Below are 22801 nucleotides of genomic sequence, written 5' to 3'. Positions count from 1 at the left end.
GCCATTTGCAAAAAGGATCAATATGACCTGTTGTCGAGAAAAAATTGAAAACAGTAATCCAACAGATCTCCATATAGAAAGGAACATTCCTTACTGATCAAGATGGTTCTATTATGCTGCTTATATAACATTTTACAAATTTTACAGAAGACCATCCTATGCCATGGCAATTAGGCATACCATGTTAATTTCTTACAGTATTACAAACATGATAGTCCTTGAGAATGATACTAGTCTGATAACTTTTTGGGTTTAGGGATATATTTTTTTTGGTAAGTGCAGCATCTTATAGATTAAAGCAGGGGTCTCCAACCTTGGCAAATTTAAGATTTGTGGACTTCAACTCCCAGAATTCCTCAGCCTGAGGAATTCTGGGAGTTGAAGTCCACAAGTCTTAAAGTTGCCAAGGTTGGAGACCCCTGGATTAAAGCATTCATAACTACTAATGTGTTGGAACACTACCTGTCCAGAGTTTAATTTGCTATAATGAAATTTCAGAACTGGGGGAGTAGCACCCATTGTAAACTCTGTTGTCTCACTCATGCGTACAGACGCACACCATGGGTATGGAGTCTTTATTAAGGCTTCTAAGACTGAACTGTATTCCTCAGCAATTCCCTGTGCTGACACCAGCTTAACCCCTATGAGTTCCACAGGCTACCCAAATGAAGCCAACACCAGTCCTCAAGGCAAGGCAAGTCCAGTCCACTAGGCAAAAGCAAGTTCCCAAGGCAAAGGCAAGGCCAACAGATGAAGAGACATGATCCGAGGTCCAAGGCAAGAACACACAGCAAGGAGACAACACATTCCCAACATTGCCTCCATCTATCTACTCTGCTAAATAGCCAGTTTGTAGTGCATCCCATCAAGAGGAGCAAGGCTGCTTCCTCATGAGTAATCAGGCTGACCTTCTCTGCTCCTGCCTTTTCTCTGCCCTACATGTTCTTGGATCAGGCGCAGAAGGCAGTTCCTCTTCCTCATCACTCACTGGCTGCAGCTACATGCTTTCCCAACATGAAGCCTCGGGGTTGTCCTGTTGCAGCTGTGCTTCAGCCAAATCCCTTTCAGACAAAAGGTTGGAGCCATTGGCCAATTCCTCTCCAGACGTGCCTGGTTCATCCTCTTCCGAGTTGACATCTGGAGAAGTATCTGGGAAGCCTCCAGGGAAATCATCACATAAACATATTCCACTTTTTTTTCTTTGCATGGCATGGGTATCTTTGTTTGATAAGCTATAATCTATAAATTCTCTAAAAGCGTCCACTGAATTGTAATTTATAATGTGATGAAAGGAATATTATTGAAGTGATAGAATGTAATCATATACCTGAACCCCCAAACACAATAAATCCCTGCTTTATACTATTATATACACGCTTTTTAAATAAAAAGCTGAACACATGTATTGGACGTTCTTGGTTATCAGCAAAGAGATAAACTTCATTATCTTTAATGGGAATAACAAAAAAATTTTTTTAGTAAGATTACAGTCTAAAAATATTGAAGTGGACTTCACAAATATATGCACCAAGCAATTTATTTTTGAGCTATGAAATTTCAAAATCATAATCTTTATAATGATGCATTTGCAATGGAAATTGGTAAATGTGCAATAGGTAAGTACTCTGTAACAAAAAACATTCTACAGAAAATATAGATATATCAACAGCTATCAACAGTATTAATTCATTGCAAGGGAGGTATTAATGTAGTATTTCTCAGAAATCTACCTAAATTCCACAGCTTTAAATATAGTTAAAAATGGACACAATATCTACTTTTAACAGGTTTGTTTCTATGTCTTTTTACTGGATTGTATGTATCAAATGTATTTTGAATGTATCAAAATAGATTTCAAAACTCATTTATTTGAAAGCAAAGTTTTTATTTACTCATCTAAAACTTTTCTGTACAGAATTCCAAGGACTGTTGATGAGAATAAGGATTCAACTATAATTAGTTTCTGCAAATATAAGTCTAGAGCAGTGTTTCTCAAACTTGGCGACTTTAAGTCCTGTGGACTTCAACTCCCAGAATTCCCCAGCCAGCTATGCTGGCTGGGGGATTCTGGGAGTTGAAGTCCACAGGACTTAAAGTCGCCAAGTTTGAGAAACACTGGTCTAGAGGATGGATGAAGTGAGAGTTACTGTTTCTTGCAGGTGGAGCCTGCACATAAGATTTGTTATTTTTGTATCTGAGTGTCAGGCATAATTTTTCATTAAAAAGTAGTAATCTGACATGTATGTTACCATATATAATACATATCAAGTCTATAGTATAAGCGCTTATTTGGTTTATATTTTTAAAGTTAACGAAAAGGACAAAATGCTTTTAACAATAGTAGAAGAAATGATAAAGCCATTCAAAATCCAAAATATGAGTGTTTTAAATCCAATACATATAAAAGACAACAGAGGGAGACAATGAACAACTTGAAGTCTCTATGCTGGACCCAGGTACACTGGGGAACTCGTTTATTTCAACTCTTCTGCTTCTACTGGTGTTTGTGTAGCAAGCATTTCCCAAATAAGTTATGTCCCATACTACCCCACAAAGTTTAAATTTCAACCAAAGCTTTCAGATAGGCTATCGCTATTTTAAAAAACCCAACAAGGTTGACATTAAGTATATAGTGGAAGGCATGACCTAACTCTCAAAACGTTTGTACCAAAATGCATTCTACTGCATTCAGTTCTGGTCGCCACGATGTAAAAAAGATGTGGAGACTCTAGAAAGAGTGCAGAGAAGAGCAACAAAGATGATTAGGGGACTGGAGACTAAAACATATGAAGAACGGTTGCAGGAACTGGGTATGTCTAGCTTAAGAGAAAGAAGGACTAGGGGAGACATGATAGCAGTGTTCCAATATCTCAGGGGTTGCCACAAAGAAGAGGGAGTCAAACTATTCTCCAAGGCACCTGAGGGTAGAACAAGAAGCAATGGGTGGAAACTAATCAAGGAGAGAAGCAACTTAGAACTGAGGAGGAATTTCCTGACAGTGAGAACAATTAATCAGTGGAACAGCTTGCCTCCAGAAGTTGTGAATGCCCCAACACTGGAAGTCTTTAAGAAGATGTTGGATAGCTATTTGTCTGAAACGGTATAGGGTTTCCTGCCTAGGCAGGGGGTTGGACTAGAAGACCTCCAAGGTCCCTTCCAACTCTACTATTGTATTGTATTGTATAAAATGTATCTTCAATAATTCTTTGTTAAAGGATACCACATTTGGTTTCATTACTGTAAAAATCCACCGTTGACTATCAAGAAATAACTGTGTAATAGTTTGAAAAAAGTTCTTCTCCTGGGCCAATGTTTCGGAGAGCTACCAAAACCACACATCTCAAGGGCCTGCAGATTGAATATTTCAGGAAAAGAAGTTGGTCTCAATTGAGCATCGATATTTTTAACAACACAAGCAATTTTTTCTTGATATATCCTCCTTCAAATATTTGAGAATGCTTAACATTTTAAATTATTAAATTATTCCAGAAATGGTCAAAAATACAAATTTCTCACCTTTCTATTTCATGGCTGTAGTTTATGTTTGGAAGATACTGCTTAAATTCTACAGGAAAACATTTAGGTATGTTCAGTTCCTGATAGCAAACATTTGCTTCTTTTTCTGATGGAAAAAGAGAAATATCTTAAATGAGGAAGAGATGCCTGTATGTTAATCTATCTCTGAATTGATTCAAGTAAACAATCCCTTTACTATCTAAGCCCTCCTGCAGGAGATGAGCAGACTATTCTCTGATGTAGAATAAATTTCCCCTATTTGCAAACTATAAATGGAAACCTACTGACAATATTTAGGCAGACTGACAACATGCATAGCCACTTCAATTTTTAAAGCTAACCAAAGGAGAAAAATTGATCTTACCTGATGAACAATTATTAACATATTGTCCCACAGCCAATGGATTTTGTGTAGCAGTTGTAAGCCAAAAGACATCACACATTTTTAAAGGTCCAATTTGATCTCTTTTGCTGCATGACCTGAATGATATTCTAACATTAGCCACAGCATTCTATTTTTATTTTATTTATTTAGGAGATTTATATTGCTGCCTATTCGCACATGGCGACTCAAGGCAGCTTACAAGAATATAAAAACATCATATAAAAACAATAAAACTAATAAAAGACAGAATCATATATAATAAAATAGCCCCCCACCTCAGTGACAGCACATCGTACAAGCCGTTTAATGGGGTCCATCCTGCTCTGCATTCCCCATGCCCACTGGCAGAGCCAGGTCTTCAGCGCCTTCCAGAAGAGAGTTAGAGTGGCGATCATTCTAATCTCTGAGGGAATGATGTTCCAGGGAGAGGGAGCCACCACGGAGAAGGCCCTTCTTCTGGGTCCTACCAGGTGTATCTCCCTTGGGGATGGGACCTGCCTCCCCGCTCTCGTGGGTCGTCTACATGTGACTAGCAAGAGACAGTCCCTCATATAACCGGGTCCCAAGCCATTATTGCTTCTTGAACAGTTACAAATTACATTCACTTGCTAGAGCTGAATTACTGTTCCCAACAACCATACATCCTGTTCAACGGTGGAGTTAAATATTAGAATAACTAGAATAACTGTCTTTTTTGCTGGACTCAAAATGCTGAATACAGGCAAAACACAGAGTGCGTCAATGAGCCTGTCCTTCGGATGAAGAGAATGCAAGAAACTGCATTCAATTAGTGCCCTACTCTGAACTGCCACTATGGTCCTTTTCCACCAAAACATACAGAAAATAACGTATAAGAGCTCCTGTCATTCTATAATTTTAGTACATCCTGTAGAAATCAATACAAATAGCATTTTATCCACCAACTACTTATTAGCAATGCTCTTGGCCAGAATTTGCAGCACCAGGAAACATGTGTAAGTGCTTTATTTGTTTGCTTAAATGTTGAAACACTTAACAAGACAAATACAAGTAATACCGACTGATTATTGATTGCTTGATTGTGTGCCATCAAGTCTTCTCCAGGATGATCTGTTCCCAACCTGGTCCTTTAAGCCTTACAACAATCCGCCTATCACCACTGTAATCGAGTCCACCCACATTGCTGCTGGTCATTCTCTTAATTCTTTCCTTCCACCCTTCCCAGTATTACAGCTTCTCCACAGAGCTACAGTAGGTCTTTGTACAATGTGTCCAAATATGATAATTTGAGTCTGGTCATTTATGCCTTTAATATTTCTAATATTGGCATTGTAGTTTCAGGTCACAAGCAGCACATCTTGCTTGCATGTTTGTCAATGTCAACTTACATTTGATTGTTAAATTCATCAACCTCTTTTTCTGCACTAGTGGTTGAGGCACAAATCATAAAGTTATGATTAGATGCTGCCCAGAGTTATTGTGTGGTAAGATAGGTATATATAATAATACAATACAAATAAATTTAGACAATGCCATACCAAAGATTCTCTAATTAGTAGCCTGGAATTGTCTTTAATAACTTTTTCTTAACTATGCAATTAATACCATTCCTTTGTTTTTTAATGTCTGAGTAGAAAATAATTTGACCTTCTGACAGAAAGTCTCCAATTTTAGTGCAGCTCAGTTCACAAATGACAATGGAGATTCTCAATCAACCAGGTCATTGTTTTCCCAGTTACTTTTCCAAGAGGCAACTGGACCTTGTGGTTTTTCTTCAGCAGATGTTAAGAAGCTTCTTGGATAATACAATACAATACAATAGCAGAGTTGGAAGGGACCTTGGAGGTCTTCTAGTCCAACCCCCTGCCTAGGCAGGAAACCCTGTACTGTTTCAGACAAATGGCTATCCAACATCTTCTTAAAGACTTCCAGTGTTGGGGCATTCACAACTTCTGGAGGCAAGCTGTTCCACTGATTAATTATTCTGTCAGGAAATTTCTCCTCAGTTCTAAGTTGCTTCTCTCCTTGATCAGTTTCCACCCATTGCTTCTTGTTCTACCTCAGGTGCCTTGGAGAATAGTTTGACTCCCTCTTCTTTGTGGCAACCCCTGAGATATTGGAACACTGCTATCATGTCTCCCCTAGTCCTTCTTTTCATTAAAGCAGACACCCAGTTCCTGTAACTGTTCTCCATATGTTTTAGTCTCCAGTCCCCTAATCATCGTTGTTGCTCTTCTCTGCACTCTTTCTAGAGTCTCCACATCTTTTCTATATCGTGGCAACCAAAACTGAACGCAGTATTTCAAGTGTGGCCTTACCAAGACATTATAAAGTGGTATTAACTTTATAATGGCTAAGAAGCGAAACATCTTCAAAGGAAAACCAGAAAGTCCAGTTGCTTCTTGAAAAATCATCTTTGGGACGATCTCAATTCACAGTTACCTAAGCTGTCAATATGTAGTATATTCAACTTTCAGCTGTGTTGAGCTTGCCTGTTACAACTTTAATTTGCGGAATTAAATTTTATTTTTCTGCAAGGCAAAATCAGCAACTAGATATCCCAAAGGCTTTAATTTAGTTATTTCATAGTTTGTATTCTGAAGATCCACAGTTCTTCCTGAGTAGCATATTGAATACTTACCACCTGACCTTTATATGGTATAAACATTTGGAATAATTATTAATTGCTCTTTATTTATATCAATATTTACTCAATGCTATTATGCCTTACCTGTATACAGCCTTTGAGATTCCCTTATTATTTCCATCAATAAGTACACCATCGATACACCTAAATATAAATGGATTGCCAATGGATTGAAAAAATATGGGTTCATGATTTTCATAGACTGTGCCTGTTTTTTAAAAAAAGCAATTATTTTAGATCCTTATGTAGGTATCTATTAGCTATATGTAATGAATTAAATATAGTTATTCTTCAGTAGAGCAAAATCTTAACTTTTGACTCAATAGCATAGTATTCTTAGAATTATGACATGGATTAAATACCATTTCACTTTATGACAACTGCTGAATCACACCTATTTCCAAGGGGTTTTGTACATGATTTCTGAGCCACACTAAGCTGAAGCGTAACAACAGTTCAAGAAACAGTTGAATAAGGATTTGAACACAGGTTCCTGCAGTTGAAATCTGAGTATTAGAGTACAGGTTGTCCTCAACTTACAGGAGTTGATTTAGTGACCGTCCAAAGTTACAATGATTCTGGAAAAAAATGATGACTGTTTTTCACACTTATGACTATTGCAGCAGCCATGTGGTCATGGAAAATTTGTATGCTTGACACCTGATTCATATTTAGGAAGGTTGCCGTGTCCTGGGGGTCATGCAGTGGTGGGTTGCAGGCGGTACGCCCTGGTATAGGCATACCGGAGCCTGCCTGGAGCACCGGATATAGTTCCGGTACGGTGCTTGAGAGGGCCCACCCACCCGCCCAAGATTCTTATTGGTCTTTTAAGTCTTCGGCGTTTCCGCGCACGCACGCCGCATACAGCGCCTGAGCGACACTCCGCTGAGCAGCTGGAGGCTCACGGAAACGTTAAGATGCATGCATGTGCTGTGCATGTGCATGGACGCTGTCTGGCCCGTTCCAACTGTACCGGTTAGAACGGGATCCGGAACCCACCACTGGGATCATGTGATCACCTTTGCAATCTTCTGGCAAGCAAAGTCAGTGGGGAAGGTAGATTCACTTAACAATTGTGTTACTAATTTAACAGCTGCAGTGATTCACTTAACAATGGTGGCAAAAAGTTCATAAATTGGGGCAAAACTCACTTAACAAATATCTCACTTAACAACAAAAAATTGGGGTTCAATTGTGATCATAAGTTGAGGACTACCTATATCTACCATGTCACACTGATTTTATTTTATTAATTTATAATATTGATAATGTATAATACTAATATCAATATGAAAGACATCATTGATGCCATCTCCCCCCCCCCCCTTTCCCAAGGATTACTGAGCTGGTAATGGCTGCATAATAACAGGATAAAAGTGCGCTATTTTTTAAAAAATGTTCATATCATAGTAAATTTGGCCCTTTCAGCTTAGTATTGGCAATCCTAGAAAACAGAATCAAACTGTTTTGAAAAACACTTGGGAAACACTTAAGCAAGGGATGTTGATTAGTTTGCAGGGCATTTGTTAACAGACAACTACAAAACATAACAGTCCTCACTTACTTCAAGTTGGTAATGCCCAGAAAACTAAATAAAGGCACTGGGCCATTAATTCATATCAAGGAGAAAAGCTGTTATTTAGAGAGTTTTTAAACATATTAGACAGTTCAAACTCTGCAGGCTCCAAAAGTCTTAAAAGATCCTGGAAAACTTTTGACTTCAGTGTTGATGGTAATAAGGAAGATGGATCCAATTACAACCCAGTGGGCAGGATTTGGAGCCTGGAATCCAGGATTCAATTCAGAAAGTGTTGAATTCCTGGCTTGCAAACAGCTGGGTGGCTTTGTTAAGATATGAAACCATTAATCATCCTTCCATCCACCCACTTACCTGTCCAACTCTCCACCTTCCCAATCCTACTAAAGTATCCTACATATATAAACATTGTCAAGGATTAAACCTAAAGCTATGATCTGCTGCACCACCTTTTGAATCAAATGTAAGGCGGTTTCTATACAAATTTATATGAACATAGTATTTCCATACCAGGATACATTGATACGACTGTTCCTTCTGGAACAAACCCCTTTGCTACAAAAACTCCTATCCCAGCTGACTCCAGTGAACTGGGTTGTCGAATAATGCTGAATCCGAGTGTACTGAACAGAACTTCTTCTGGATTAAGGGGTCTTTGACATTCTTGATTGTTGTATATTGCCTTGGGTATTGTTTTGCATTGCACTGAGTGTATTTCTGGGTATTTTGATTTAATTTCTGGAATTACGTTCAAAAGGCACATTTGTCTGTTCAAGTCATTTACAAATAAAGATCTAAATGTTTTCAATAGTGTTTGAAGGACATTTTCATCAGAAGTAATTTTGTCTTTAGATTCTTTTGGCACAAACCGCAGAGTCCTGAAGTAAAACAGGAGGAAAAGGTAAGTATAAGAACTGTCACCGTTTAAAATTCCATAAATTTGTAGGGAAGGAAGCATACAGAAATATTTTTTTCTTTTTATAAGAAACTTTTGTTAAATTGTTAATAAAGATTATAATTATTAAAATGTGGCTATTGTGATATAGGCCACAGACCTTAACTGCATCCTCCTCAGCACCTGTTAATGCAGGGGTGTCCAAACTTGGGAACTTTAAGACTTGTGGACTTCAACTCCCAGAATTCTGGGAGTTGAAGTCCACAAGTCTTAAAGTTCCCAAGTTTGGACACCCCTGTGTTAATGCCTGCAAAGGTCCTGTGTTCCCCTAACCTTGCCTTAAAAAAAAAAAATCCTAGAATGGCTGGTCTGGAAAAATAGTTTGCAATCATATCTGTTCCTAGGCAAATGACTGACTTGCTGTCTCAATGGCTTGTGTTTCTCCCACCAGAGTCGAAAACAAAAGAAAAGCTTTCAGTGCAGTGTTTCTGAACCTTTTCAGCTCGGAAGAGGTGGGGGTGATGGCAATGGTGGGGGAGGGAATGGTTTTGCGCACACACATATTCACCCACCAGTTTGGTGGCCCTGTTCTGAATCGGCTGTAGCCGCAGACTAGGGATAGGAGACCCCTTTGTTTTGGAATAAAATAGATGCATTTTTAGTTGTACAATTTCAAATTAGCTAAATTGTGATATGTGGCCCACAGCAGTTTCTCTAAAATTTCAGATGTTATCAAAGTTACTAGATGATGATGAAGACGATGATGACAATGAGGAGGATTTATTCCATTTATATACTACCCAACTCCCAGTGATTCTGGGCAGCTTACAATTGTTAAAACTTTTAAAAACAACAACCAAAGAATAATACCGAAACATAAAAGCAGCACAAGTCAAAGGGGCAATGATGGCAGAGAGAAGAAAAAGGAACAAAGAGGCATCAATCATCCTGTCCAAAGGCTTGGAGAAAAATCCAGGCCCTTCAAAATCCCAGTAGGTGGGGAGCAGTTTGAATTTCAGGGGAATCACATTCCAGAGGACAGGCACTGCTACAGAGGAAGCAAATCCCAAGGTCCCAATAGGTGACATTGATTCACTGCCAGAGTGAACCATTCAGACAGATACTATGGGAAAATCATAGCCTTAGTCAATGTAGCTGGTGAAGTAGTTTCAACTTACCTCTTATCTGCAAATTACTATATCTCATAGTGACTAGAGTTCACAGATATGAAATTATAATCCCTGGTCCCTTTGGGATGCATGAGCAGTTCTGTTAGCCCTCTCTAGATATTGACAAGAGCAAAATGCCCACAATCTATATGATAGTGTACATTTGTTAGCTACACAAGCATGCATACCCTGTGTTTCAACTCCTTTAATTGGCAGGTTATGATTAATTTATATCTAATAAATATCACCTTTGTCTTCTACTGAGTAAAGTAGGGACACTTCTAATAACAACCTATTTCAAAAAGAAAAAGAGACTTAACTATTCACTGAAATCTATTATACTACTGATGACTGGATGAAGAGTAGGATATTGTAGGGCAACACACCTCCCCCAACTTAAAACTGATCAATATCCCACAGAACTTTTTATAAAATAAATTTTTTTCATGAATCTCAGTTGTGAGCAATAGTATCCTAGTTGACAATAAAAATTGTGTATGAAAATATAAGATTGTAATTCCCTACAGCTTCACTCAGTATATTGAACCAAACATTTTCATCTTGCAAGGAAACCTAGAATCAATTCAAACTTATCTTATTACAGACACCTGTTTGTTAATTCAGAACTCAACAGATACAGATTGGAGAGAAAGCCCAATTAAGTTGAATGTGAATTGTCCTCATATACCACATTCAGAAATATTCCCTTTTGAGTTTTAATTACTGTTCAAAGCAAATGAGTTAGTTAATTGTACTAATAAAGAGAATGGGGGCTTTTTTAAAAAATAAGGCATATAAAGGAGAGACGGCTGCAGGTTATTAAACAAAAACCTTTATCAGAAAGTGGAAAAGGAAGGAAGGAAGGAAGGAAAGAGGAAGGAAAAGGTTTAGTGAGAGGGATAAGGAAAATTCTGGCGAGAAGGGGATGGCAGCAATGCGATCGTTCGGAATCTCACTGTCCAGATCCCGCAGCCTTCCAACAGCGCCCGCAAGAAACCCGCAAAGGGTGTTCCCGGTCTCTCTGCATCGCTCCCCCCACTCCCTTCCTTCCGCGGCCCGGGAGGGAAAGGCGGTCGCGCGCCCTCGCCCTCACCTGCGCTTGTGGCGGAGATTGAGCGCTATCCAGGGCACGAAGCGGTACTTGTAGGCCTCCCAGCGCCTCCGCAACCCTCCTAGCATGGCGGGGCCGGGCCGGCAAACCGCCCCGCCGCCCGAAAGCAGAAGGAGGCGTGCCGCAGCGGACGAATAAAAAATGGATGTGTGTGTGTATATGTGAACGTGCTCCCGCCAATCTCGAAGGCGGCTCTCAATTTCTTGGGGGGGGGGGGAGCTAATCTGCCTTTCGCCAATATGCTTCGCCGTGATGGGGGAACATAACCCCCAAATAAAAGCGCTTAATCCCAACTCGCCCCTCCAGATCTGGGCCTCTCCCAATTGCGGAAAGAATCCCCCGGAACCAAACTTGAGACGGGCAGTTTCCCGGGACTTATATGAAGGCGGGGATGCTAGACATGTCGATAGAAAGTTTGCGCTCTGATTTCTGTGCCTCTCTCGGTTAAATCTGGGGCAGGTCCGAATGGTGGGCAACAATTGCCGTACGTTGCTTGCAGGCTTACGTAGGAGCGGAATACTTGGCTTCGCGTTAAAGGCTTGTGCGCTCAGGCCTCCTGTGAGCAGTGGAGTTTCCCAGAGTTGGTCGTAGCGATTAGGAATGCTTGTTAGCAACAGCCAGCCGTCAGCCGGCGCGAAAATGGATGAGTTAAAATCTTGATTCTTCGAATGTTAGTTGAACTAATGAGAGCCTTTTTGTACAGGTAGTCCTCGACTTACATTTCCTTTAGTGACCAAAGTTTACAACGTCCCTGAAAAAGGGGCTTATGACGTTTTTCAATATAATAATAGAGTTGGAAGGGACCTTGGAGGTCTTCTAGTCCAACCCCCTGCCTAGGCAGGAAACCTTATACCGTTCCAGACAAATGGCTATCCAACATCTTCTTAAAGACTTCCAGTGTTGGGGCATTCACAACATCTGGAGGCAAGCTGTTCCACTGATTAATTGTTCTAACTGTCAGGAAGTTTCTCCTCAGTTCTGTTGCTTCTCTCCTTGATTAGTTTCCACCCATTGCTTCTTGTTCTACCCTCAGGTGCCTTGGAGAATAGTTTGACTCCCTCTTCTTTGTGGCAACCCCTGAGATATTGGAACACTGCTATCATGTCTCCCCATTGGTTTCAGTTGTAACCTTTGCAGCATGCCCATAATCATGGGATCAAAATTTGGATGCTTGGCAACTGGTTCATATTTATGACCGTTGCTGTGTCCCAAGGTCATGTGGATCCCCTTTTGTGACCTTCTGACAAGCAAAGTTAATAAGGAAACCAGATTCACTAAGCAGCCGGGTTACTAACTGATCAGCTGCAGTGATTCACTTAACAACTGTGGCAAGAAAGGTAGTAAATGGGGACGAAACTCATTTAACAAATGTGTCACTTAACAACAGAAATGTTGGGCTCCAATATGGTCGTAAGTCAAGGATTACCTGTACTTCCTCCTTTCAGTTGAATAAGAGAATGTAGGCCCACACTGCCCCCCTTTTTTTTGTAATGGAAGATACTGTGAAACTTCCTGCCCCTTGAAATTCGATCAGCTTTTTACTGTAATCATTTAATTAACCAGTTAATCAACTATCTTATTTTTAATAAAGGGATAGTTCCCTCCATATTTTAGCAGAACACCAAGCAAAGAAATAGAGGAAGGTGGAAGGAAAGAGAATCAATGGCAAGGTGGATGAACCAGTGGTGGTGGGTACATTGGGGAACTTGAAAGACCAGGCTAGGGGCAGACATTGATGAAGAATCTATGTAATTGTTAAGAGTTGACGTTGACTTGAAGGCAATAATCAGTCAATGCCTACTGAATTGATCTCATATAATGCTGTATTTCAATTTTTCAGTTGGTTAGCATGGTAATGATTGTGGGCACAGGTATACTTGGTGGAAATTAATTCAATAAACAAAATGCTTGGCAAATTATGTCATATAGTATGAGTCACAAATCTGAGATATTCATAAAAACGAGAGCACTGCCAAGCTGCACTCTCTGCTTTCCCCCTGTGTAAAAATAGCCTTCGGAGCCAGCAATCACACCATCTGGAGGGATGCTGAAGAGTGATAGGCATACCCTTTTCAGCTTCCCAAACCCCTTGAGTAGAGCAATTAGTTGGTTGCCACACCGCAGATTCTTCCTTCTGCATTAGTTGATTTCAACTGTCCCCTCCCTGGTGCTTTGGACTGTATTGTATGTAAAGGATGTCTCAGTCTCACTTGGTAGGTACCATGTGTGCACGAGGAAATTGCCTGTCATCAGTAGGATCCAAAAGCCTTTGGACAAAGTTGAGAGAAAGATGCACTTGGCACCTTTTTGACTACTGACAGCATCATATGGTCACGTGACCGTGATTTGCAACATTTTTATTGTTTTTTTTAAATTAAAAAGGCATTTATTGAGAAACTGGATTCGCTTAATGACCATGTGATTTGCTTAACAACCACAGTGATTCATGTTATAACTACCATAAAAATGGCTGTAAAAGCCGTCCTAGTCACATTTGACTCGACTTACAACTGAAATTTCAGTCCAAAATGTGGTCGTAAGCCAAGAACCTGCTTTCAAATTAAAGGCTACAGAACTCTTAAAACAGCTCTGGTAAGTAGAGTTACAAACCACCGAATAATTAAAAAATACAAATCATACATCCAGAAGACAAACTATGCGTAAGAACATTTTGCATAGAGATTCAACAACCACTCTACTTCAAGCCCTTGGAGAATAATAGCCAGGTTTCAAACGGCTTTCTGAATATCTTTCTGAATACAATGGGAACCATATACCATAGGTCTCTGCTGGATGCTTATTCCACAGGCTGACCCTACAACAGAGATCAGAAATGTGTAAAATGGCACTTGGCACTGGGTGCCTTCTGACTGAATGGAAAACACTAAACAGGACCTGTTCTGGTTAGAACTTGTGTAGGTAGAGAGGGAAGGTAAGGTTGAATACAATCTTATAGGGAAGCTAATTTGTCCAGAATCTACAGCCATAGGTGAGATTGCACAGGTCTATCAGATGTATACTCATTAGAATTTGATCCCACGCTGCCACGGTGAGCCAGCAGCAAAGTCTGAATTTTCTACAGTTACTTTTATAAAGAGCAAATTTCAATCCCATATGGAACAAGAATGAGCATGGTAGTCTTAAAAAAGTAAAATCCAAATTCCAAGAATTATGGAAAACTAAAGCAAGTTCCCAGTTCCCATTAAAAATATAATTTTATAAAGCTGCAAGCCTCTATCGTTGCAACCCCAACAAAATCAGTAATTTTTAATTTGTCACATTCATTATTGGGTTTGAAAGCTTTAAGAATCCTTACCCTTAGCCTACAGGAATAGGTAGATAAAGCAGTTATAGATTTTTGTTTTAGCGGTTATAATTCTAAATACAAACTGCTTCTAAGACCAAGAAACAGAAACAATGATATCCTTATTTGCATGCACTTTTCAAACCACATAATAGGTAACAAGATCTTGTTTGCTTAAAGCAGGGGTGTCCAAACTTGGGAACTTTAAGACTTGTGGACTTCAACTCCCAGAATTCTGGGAGTTGAAGTCCACAAGTCTTAAAGTTCCCAAGTTTGGACACCCCTGGCTTAAAGGAAAATACATTAAATACAGTAATTCCAGGAAGTAAGAAAGTCAAGGTAATTGTCATAAAAAAAGGACAAGTTTTGTCCAAAATCTTTTATTTACTATAAAGACAAAACCACCAAAATAGGTACAAATTATACTATAAAATTGGTTCAAAGGGGTAAAAACTTTTAATTAAAATATCTTGATATATTTAAAATAACAAAGAATATAATGAAGCCAAATTTTCTTAACCCAGAGATCTTTAAATTTTACTTGCACAGTAAGGTGCTAAGAAGTTAGCCCTTAAGCCCTGGAACTCTTAGGAATCAGTCACATAGCAAATATAATTTCAATGTGAAAGTGAACTTTGGTAGAAGAAAATCTATAGGATACCTGAGGTAGTAGAAACTGGAATAAACAGCAGTAGACGTTATTTACAACTTAGGTACCAAATAACATTAAGAGCACAAAAATAATTACATAATACAATTTTCAGTCCAGCTTTGATCCAAAGAAAATAAGATTACATCACATCTGCATTTAAAAACACAATTACCAGCAAGCGGAGGAAAATGCAAACAAACTCAAAGAATGCTTTTAGACACCTAGAGGTGGTCCAAGTTTGATATGTGAAAGACATGGTGATCTACAAGGATAATACTGATTAGCTGAGGTTTGTCAGTTTATATAATTGACATTTAAGTCCAAAATTGTATTTATCTGACAAGCGATCTTCCAGTACATGAATTGGCAAGAGTGCATCCTTTAAAGCTTGCACAGAAGAAACTTAAAAACAATATGATTGGAATAAAGACAAATTCTAAAATGTCAAGAAACAAGTCAAATACAAACAAAGCTACAAAACTTCACATTTAGATTTTTTTAACTCTTCAAAGTCTCCCAATAATAATAATAATAATAAAAAAGCAAAGGAATGTAACATTTCAAGAAGAAATACACATCCATCTTTAATGACATTGCTCTTGATTAACTTTAGCATGGTCATTCTGTAAACCTCCAATAACTTTGTTTCCAATTTTAAAAAATTGTACATTGTCTAAATTGTACAGTATTATAGCTTATCAAGTTTGTCCTGAGCCTTTGATCATAACCAATTTCTGATCAATATTTCAACTGGCTTCTGAAGAGTTAAAATTGGAACAGTTATTTTTAACAAAAGTTGATTAAACACAATCAAAACTTTACTTCAAAAAATTGCCAGAAAGTAAAAGAAGAGCTGCCATTTTCCTTCAATATCCCATTCATCAGAATTTAAAAACCTGCCATTGAAATCATCAGACACATTTGTTTGTTTTTTTAAAAAGTTCTGCATCCTTGGTGCAAAAACATTTCAAGGCTATTTAATTTCATTGCATAAAAATTTAAATACAACTTTTTAAATGGCTCTTTTCCATTTTAAAAGATAGTTCCCAATAACTTAATGATCAACTATTATGTATTTATTTTTTTGTATTTCCACTCTGCCATAATCCAAATTGTAAATGATGGGGCTGTGCAAGGAACATGCTTTAAGGCCACACGGTCAGCTTGTTGTGAGGCAAGTTGTCTCGTCTGTCCCGTGTAGCTGCAATGTCATGTCCACTGACTCATTCCCAATTTTAGAACCCCTCCATTTGTTTTTAAGGGAAGACACCTAAATAAGCAATAATGTCTTCTCCTGTTTTTTGTTTTACTTAAAGTAGGATTCTATTTTCAGGAAAGGCTGTTGATGTGGGGATAAAGTCACAGTTCATAGGAACTGTTTCTGGGGGTTTCAGGCATGACTCTTTACGAGTGCCCATGATGTATTTCTCCTTATCTGTATGGGTTGACACCAAATCAGAGCACAGCCCCAGTAAAAAGATGACAAATGGCATAAGGAAAACAGCAGGAAAAACAGCAAACATAATGCAATGCTAAGAGTAAGGCTGAATTTAAAGCTTCAGCTTTAAATAGATTAGAAGTTGGGTATCAGAAGGCAGTATGACACAATACTCCTTTCTACCACAATGTTACCATGAGCTGTGATATTAAAAAGGGCTTCAAAACAGAACATTCACTTGGTCCTTGGCTATGAAGTTCTGTTATTCAAAAAAAAACTTGTGCACTCCTACCCCAATAACACATCTTGTTAAAAACACTGACTCGGGGGCAGCATTTTATAGCAGGTTTCAAACCAATTTTAAACATATTCTTTTACAGTAAGCTGTCCAGCAATATTTAGCTTGAACTTAATTCTAGCTATTTGGGTTTCTTTTAAAAACATTTTTCCCTGAATGTGAAGAAAAGATAAAATGAAACTACACAGTGGTAACTTCCAAAGGACAGTTACAAGACTAATAGTAAGTAAGTCAGCCACAGCTGCCGTACTTAGTGACCAAAGCAGGCAAAGGTGATTTTAAAACTCCAAATTTTCTTTTTCCACATAAAGAACAAGTTTCACCATAATATAGACACGAACTTTCTTTAAAATGGATTGTTGGAATTTGCATGTTGTGAAAAAAAAAACAGTGATACGTTTTTAAATGGCTCTTTAGCCACTCAAATGCTAATGTCGCTGAAGAAATGCTTTAAAATAAAGTTTTTTAAAAATCACGTTTTCCACTAAATAATCATGCAGATCTAAAAGAGGAATTGCTTCTCTGTTCATGAACAGACACATCTTTGAGAAAGGCACAGTTTATATATTTCTGCACAATTTGTGAAATGTTACGTATTGAACTTATGTCAAGATCTCGATTTGTCAGTCACATACATATAGGTCTTCTACTAACCTCAAGTCCTCAAAACATATAATTAAGGCCGGCAGAGCAATTAATACATATTGCTATGCAAACCTGCACAGGAAGACCAGAACTTTATATTTTCAGTAGCATCAAGTTCAGTGTATCCCCAGTTTTCTACAACTACCACATAGTGCGAAAGACAGGGTGTTTTAACAACTCCCTTGCTGGGGGTCTGTCCTGAGGTTGGAGCTCCAAACATCGAAGTGCCACATCCCTTAAGCCTGGAGTCAAATGCAGTGGGATCATTGGAGCTGTAGTTGCACTAGCAATCTACAATTAAACAGAAAATAATAATTACACAAAAAAGCCCAAAACAACAGATTATATTCTGCAGAGCATCTTAGTATTTGCACTGCTGACAATATACACATTAAGTTTATTACAGTTGATTCTCCTTATTTGCAGATTCCATATTTATGAATTCGCCTACTTTTTAAAATTTATTTGTAACCACAAAATCAAGAATTATGGTCTTTTGCAATCATTTGTGGACGTGCAAAAAAAAAAAAAGTACACAGACATTCCCAGCTGAGGTTTCAGTATTCAAAACTTCAGTCTCTGCGGCAACTTATAGAACAGAACTATAAGTTCATGAGAACTGACTATATATTGACAGTATAAATCCATGTGTTCATGGTGGAGGATATATGCATACTTGTGCAACACATTTTCAGGCTGTTCAGTAATTAATCCCTGAGACACAATAGGCAAGAAGCAGTGGTGGAATTCAAATTTTTTTACTACCTGTTCTGAGACTTGGTGTGGCTTGGTGGATGTGGCAGGGGAAGGATACTGTAAAAATCTCAATTCCCTCCCCACTGCAGGGGAAGGTTACTGCAAAATCTCCATTCCTTCCCAATCAGCTGGGAATCGAGAGGCAGAGAATAGATGGGGGGGCGGGGCCAGTCAGAGGTGGTATTTACCAGTTCTCCGAACTACTCAAAATTTCTGCTATCGGTTCTCCAGAATTGGTCAGCAGTGGCGTAGCGTGGGGGGTGCAGGGGGGGCCGGCCGCACCGGGCGCAACATCTGGGGGGGCGCCCTGACTCGCCCTGCGCCGCCCTTTGCCGGACTGTGGCCGTCTCTTTCCTCCCGAGGAGGAGCTCGAAGGGCAGCGGGAAAAGGCTCGACTGAAGGGAAGCAGGTGCCGCGGGGGTGGGAGGCGCACCGGGGGCTTTGGGAAGGCGCCGGCTTCCCGGGGCGCTCCAGGCGGAGCCGAAGGAGAGTGGCGCTGCGCTGCGTCTGCCCGCCGCTGCAACGCCACCGCGTCCTCCCGCTCCGCCTGGAGCGCCCCGGGAAGCCGGCGCCTTCCCGAAGCCCCCGGTGCGCCTCCCACCCCCGCGGCACCTGCTTCCCTTCAGTCGAGCCTTTTCCCGCTGCCCTTCGAGCTCCTCCTCGGGAGGAAGGCAGGAGGCCAGCATGGAGAGCCTCACTTGACTGATGCCGACCCAGGGGCAGCTGCAGTCGGGCCGCCCTCGCTTTAGGGGGCGCAAATTACTTGCCTTGCCCCGGGTGCTGACAACCCACGCTACGCCACTGTTGGTCAGAACCTGCTGAATACCACCTCTGGCAAGAAGGAAGGAAAACGTTTACTCTGTTTTTCTTTTTCTTTTTCACTGCTATTTTTTAAACTACTGGAATTTAGTCATACCCCTTTAAAAGTAAAATAATAAATTGGGATCCTTGCATATGATGTGGCTATTACAGAAAATGTTTCTCAAGGAGAGAATTCTTAAAATATAAGAGATCCCTAATCACTTTTTGAAAAGGATATATAATATTCTTCACATCCTTTAGTTTACGTGCATGATTATCATTTAACCTAATCCAGCTATCTGCTGCAAATTCCTTTCCTCTCAAGTTCTAATGACAAATTTACACTGCACTCTTGGGCATGTCAATGGCCTTTGAATGGAAGAAGGTCTCAGTGCATTTCCTCAACTATAGGCTTTACACATTTTCTCTTACGGATCATTTTACCTTAAATATCAAAGCAAGATGATTGGAATGTTTCTCTGCGTTCCAGGGAGGCTTAGCGCAAGCCATTTCTATAATAGCACAGCCAACACTCCACACATCACAGCTCCTGCCATACTGTTGGCCTCTCAACACCTAAGAGAGGAAAAAATAAATGAGATTAACTTTGATTCATCAATGGAGCACCTTTAAAAAAAAACAGTGTAAAATGCTTTATTATGAGATTAGCCTAAAACAGTAGGACACCATCATAAAATGTCATGAGAGATTGCTTTATTTCAGTATCCATAAAACACTGTTCCTGAAAATATTACTCTTACTATTAACCCTTGCAAATTCCAGATCGGAGCATAAATGTCAACTTTATAGATTTTCTTCAGCTTTTGCTATATTTTAGAAATTCCATGAAAATTAAATACTTGTTTTTGTGAGACCAGTGGCCCCATTAACTTTCTTTGAAGGAAGTGGAGGACTATTTGTGGTTCCCAAAGTGCATTAATCATATATGTATTTTTAGCAATTCTTTGTTTAAGAGCAGCTGTCTAACATGAACTCTTCTTGACAGCAAAGAAAGAAAATGCCAGTTGTATTAGGGGAGACAAGTCAAGGTATTTTGCTATTTATTTCCAGAACAATGTTTCTTAAAACACCAGCAGCATTGCTCACTTGTAGCTTGTTCTTAAAGGATACTTCACATATCATCACAAAACAGTCTGGTCCACTAATATTATAATGGGGAAGAGGCTTTTCAAACTAACAATGAAAGAACCTTGTACCTACATACAGGGGAGAAGAATTCAGATAAATGAAAATGTAGATGCAACTTCCTGATTTGGGACACCATTTCATATTACTATGGTGATATCACCATTAACTATTTCAAGTTAAGAAAAACTGAGCAAGGGTATTGGGATATGATTATGGCTGGTATTGCCCTACAAATTATGCATATGTCTTTGGATGATGTCCCGATATATAGGTCAAGGGTGGGAAACTATGGCCCTTTTATGACTTGTGGACTTCAAGTCCCAGAATTCCTGAGCCAGCCATGTTCCCCACCTCTGCCATAGGTGATAGATGAATGTTAAATTATTCAAAGTCAATCAAACTCTGAATATTGAGAGGGCAAAAATGGGAACTATTTCAATCAGTTCTTGTCAGTTTCTTTGAAATAGGTGGCTGATTGGCCTATGTGGGAATCATGGAATTGGATTTTGGCTTGATTAAGGAAGGCTCTTCTCATATTCATGTACCCTCCCAAATTAGTGTTCATGGAATTAAAGAAAGGATAAGTTAAAAGTTGTTAATATCTCTTTTCCCAAGATGAAATCTTACCTCTGGTGCCATAAATGCAATAGTCCCCAATAACTGTCCTTGAAATTCTCCAGCACCAGTTCCTTTTGATGCCAATCTAGCTGCAGCTCCAAAGTCAGCAATTCTTAGCCTATGACCTGTGCTATCAATTAACAAGTTGGCACCTGTTGGCATTATTAGAAAGGCAATTAAGTGATGAAAGAATGCAAATATCATTTGTGTTAGAAAATGAAAAAAATGAACTATTTTTCTTTATTTAATAAAGTAAATTCTGGGGTAATTTTAAATATATGCTGCAGTCTACATTATTGAATTATATATATAAAGGTTTGCATACTACTACTACTACTAATAATAATAATAATGGAATATATAATAAATTAGAATCAAAGAACAGAATAAATCTGGATATTTGAATAGTTTTAGACACAAGGCTTTTTTTATTGCTGTTGGATATGTCTATTAGAGTTGTTCCCAAATTTTATTATGATTTCTAAGTTAAAAGAAATAGTAAGAAAGCAACAACTAAATACAGTGTGTGTGTGTGTGTGTGTGTGTGTGTGTGTAGATGCCCCAAACTCTATGGCCTCCCCAAGATACAAAAGAAGGAACACCACTCAGACCCATAGTCAGCTCCATAGGCTCACCTCTACAGAATCTTGCCAAATTCCTTGCCAAACAACTCCAACCCTACACAGAATCCATCACCTCACACGTACATAACCCACTCCACTTCATAGAAACAATAAAGAAACAAAACCTACAACCCAGTGACCTACTCGTGAGCTTCGATGTCATATCCCTCTTCACCCAAGTGCCTATAAAAGAAGCCTTGACAACTATGCAGAACAAACACAATCCCCCTAAACACATCCTGGACCTAACCAACCACTGCCTAAGCAACACAAACTTCATCCATAATGGACAAAGATACAAACAGATAGAAGGAGCACCCATGGGATCACCCCTCTCACCCGTCATCTCAAACTTATACATGGAACATTTTGAAACTAACGCCTTAGATAAATCTGAACACAAACCCAAATTCTGGCATAGATATGTTGATGACACTTTCGTGATTTGGCCACACAGGAAGGAAAAACTGGACAACTTCCTCACACATCTCAACAGCCTACATCCCAAAGTACAATTCACTATGGAAATAGAAGCAAACAACCAACTTCCCTTTCTGGATGTCCTAATCTACAAAAAACCAACCCTAGTCAACAAACTAACCCCACCCACCACCCAGGCCGTTACAACACAAAACAACAACGGACACACAGCCAGCACCAATCAGCACCAATCTACCAATCTAGATACAGCCACATATCCAAGCAATCCACTTGCTGAAACGGGGCCAGCACTCCACCCCCCCCACCAAGGTTTGTAGAGGGACGGCAGCTCCGATGACGCTTTAAGCCCAAAACACCAGCTGAAGATGGTGAGTGAGACCTCGCCGAAACGTTGCCAAGACAATCTCAATCTTACGCGGGAAAAGACCCGAATACAACAAGACCAGCATATATATATAAATACAACAAGACCAGCATACCTACACCCGTGAAAATCTACGAAAACACACACACACAGTTAGATAGATAGATAGATAGATAGATAGATAGATAGATAGACAGACAGACAGACAGACAGTTTTCAGAACACAAATAGAACATTAAAACTAAAAAAACTAAAGTAGGTATCCAATAGCTCTTGAAATATTAAGCAATATAATGTGAATCTTTTTTTTCATTTCTAAGCAAATTGTCTATGGATGGCAAGTCACAGCTCTAGACAATGTACAATATTATATAATAACTAGGGTTGAAGAAACCTAAAAGAAGTTAGCACTGTGCCTGACAGCATACAATCCTACTTATCTTGTGCTTTCAGTACTACATCACAGAATATTT

The 22801-nt window shown here is 39.3% G+C and overlaps 2 protein-coding genes across 8 annotated transcripts in view; both read right to left on the bottom strand.

The window, feature by feature from the left end:
• Positions 1–428: 428 nt before the first annotated feature.
• Positions 429–11552, bottom strand: SETD9 (SET domain containing 9). Of its 3 annotated transcripts, none has more exons than XM_081945589.1 (7): positions 11222–11552; positions 8575–8942; positions 6612–6735; positions 3881–3996; positions 3517–3622; positions 3221–3348; positions 429–1263 (listed from the first exon to the last, which is right to left on the bottom strand). In XM_081945589.1, exons 1-6 carry the CDS (start codon positions 11305–11307, stop codon positions 3261–3263), a joined length of 888 nt encoding a protein of 295 aa, XP_081801715.1. In that variant the 5' UTR covers positions 11308–11552; the 3' UTR covers positions 429–1263; positions 3221–3260. The 3 variants fall into 3 exon arrangements, 2 of the variants coding, with proteins under 2 accessions (XP_081801715.1, XP_081801714.1); XR_014174766.1 differs by lacking the exon at positions 429–1263 and adding an exon at positions 2103–2675 and having other exon boundaries at positions 3191–3348; XM_081945588.1 differs by lacking the exon at positions 429–1263 and having other exon boundaries at positions 2103–3348.
• A 3355-nt stretch (positions 11553–14907) lies between these two features.
• Positions 14908–22801, bottom strand: part of MAP3K1 (mitogen-activated protein kinase kinase kinase 1) — a 77815-nt gene continuing 69921 nt past the window's right edge. For all 5 annotated transcript variants that reach the window (XM_081944162.1, XM_081944164.1, XM_081944163.1 and 2 more), the window contains exons 18-20: positions 20910–21052; positions 19578–19709; positions 14908–17867 (exon numbers count right to left, since the gene is read on the bottom strand). In XM_081944162.1, coding sequence (XP_081800288.1) covers positions 17718–17867; positions 19578–19709; positions 20910–21052 — 425 coding nt within the window. In that variant the 3' untranslated portion in view covers positions 14908–17717. The remainder of the gene's footprint in view (positions 17868–19577; positions 19710–20909; positions 21053–22801) is intronic.

The sequence above is a fragment of the Natrix helvetica genome, assembly GCF_964273705.1.
Source record: "Natrix helvetica genome assembly, chromosome: 2".
NCBI classification, from domain to species: Eukaryota; Metazoa; Chordata; class Lepidosauria; order Squamata; family Natricidae; genus Natrix; species Natrix helvetica.
The sequence above is the reverse complement of the archived record's forward strand: the minus strand, read 5'-3'. Positions and strand labels throughout refer to the sequence as shown.

What these genes read in the sequence shown, in the direction of transcription:
- SETD9 (XM_081945589.1), bottom strand. Translation starts at nt 11,307, where the DNA reads ATGCTAGGAGGGTTGCGGAGGCGCTGGGAGGCCTACAAGTACCGCTTC. An exon ending in AATCTCCGCCACAAGCGCAG is followed by an intron (nt 8,943 to 11,221) that starts GTGAGGGCGAGG and finishes GTTTTACTTCAG; the next exon opens with GACTCTGCGGTTTGTGCCAA. An exon ending in TGTTAATAATTGTTCATCAG is followed by an intron (nt 3,623 to 3,880) that starts GTAAGATCAATT and finishes TTTTTCCATCAG; the next exon opens with AAAAAGAAGCAAATGTTTGC.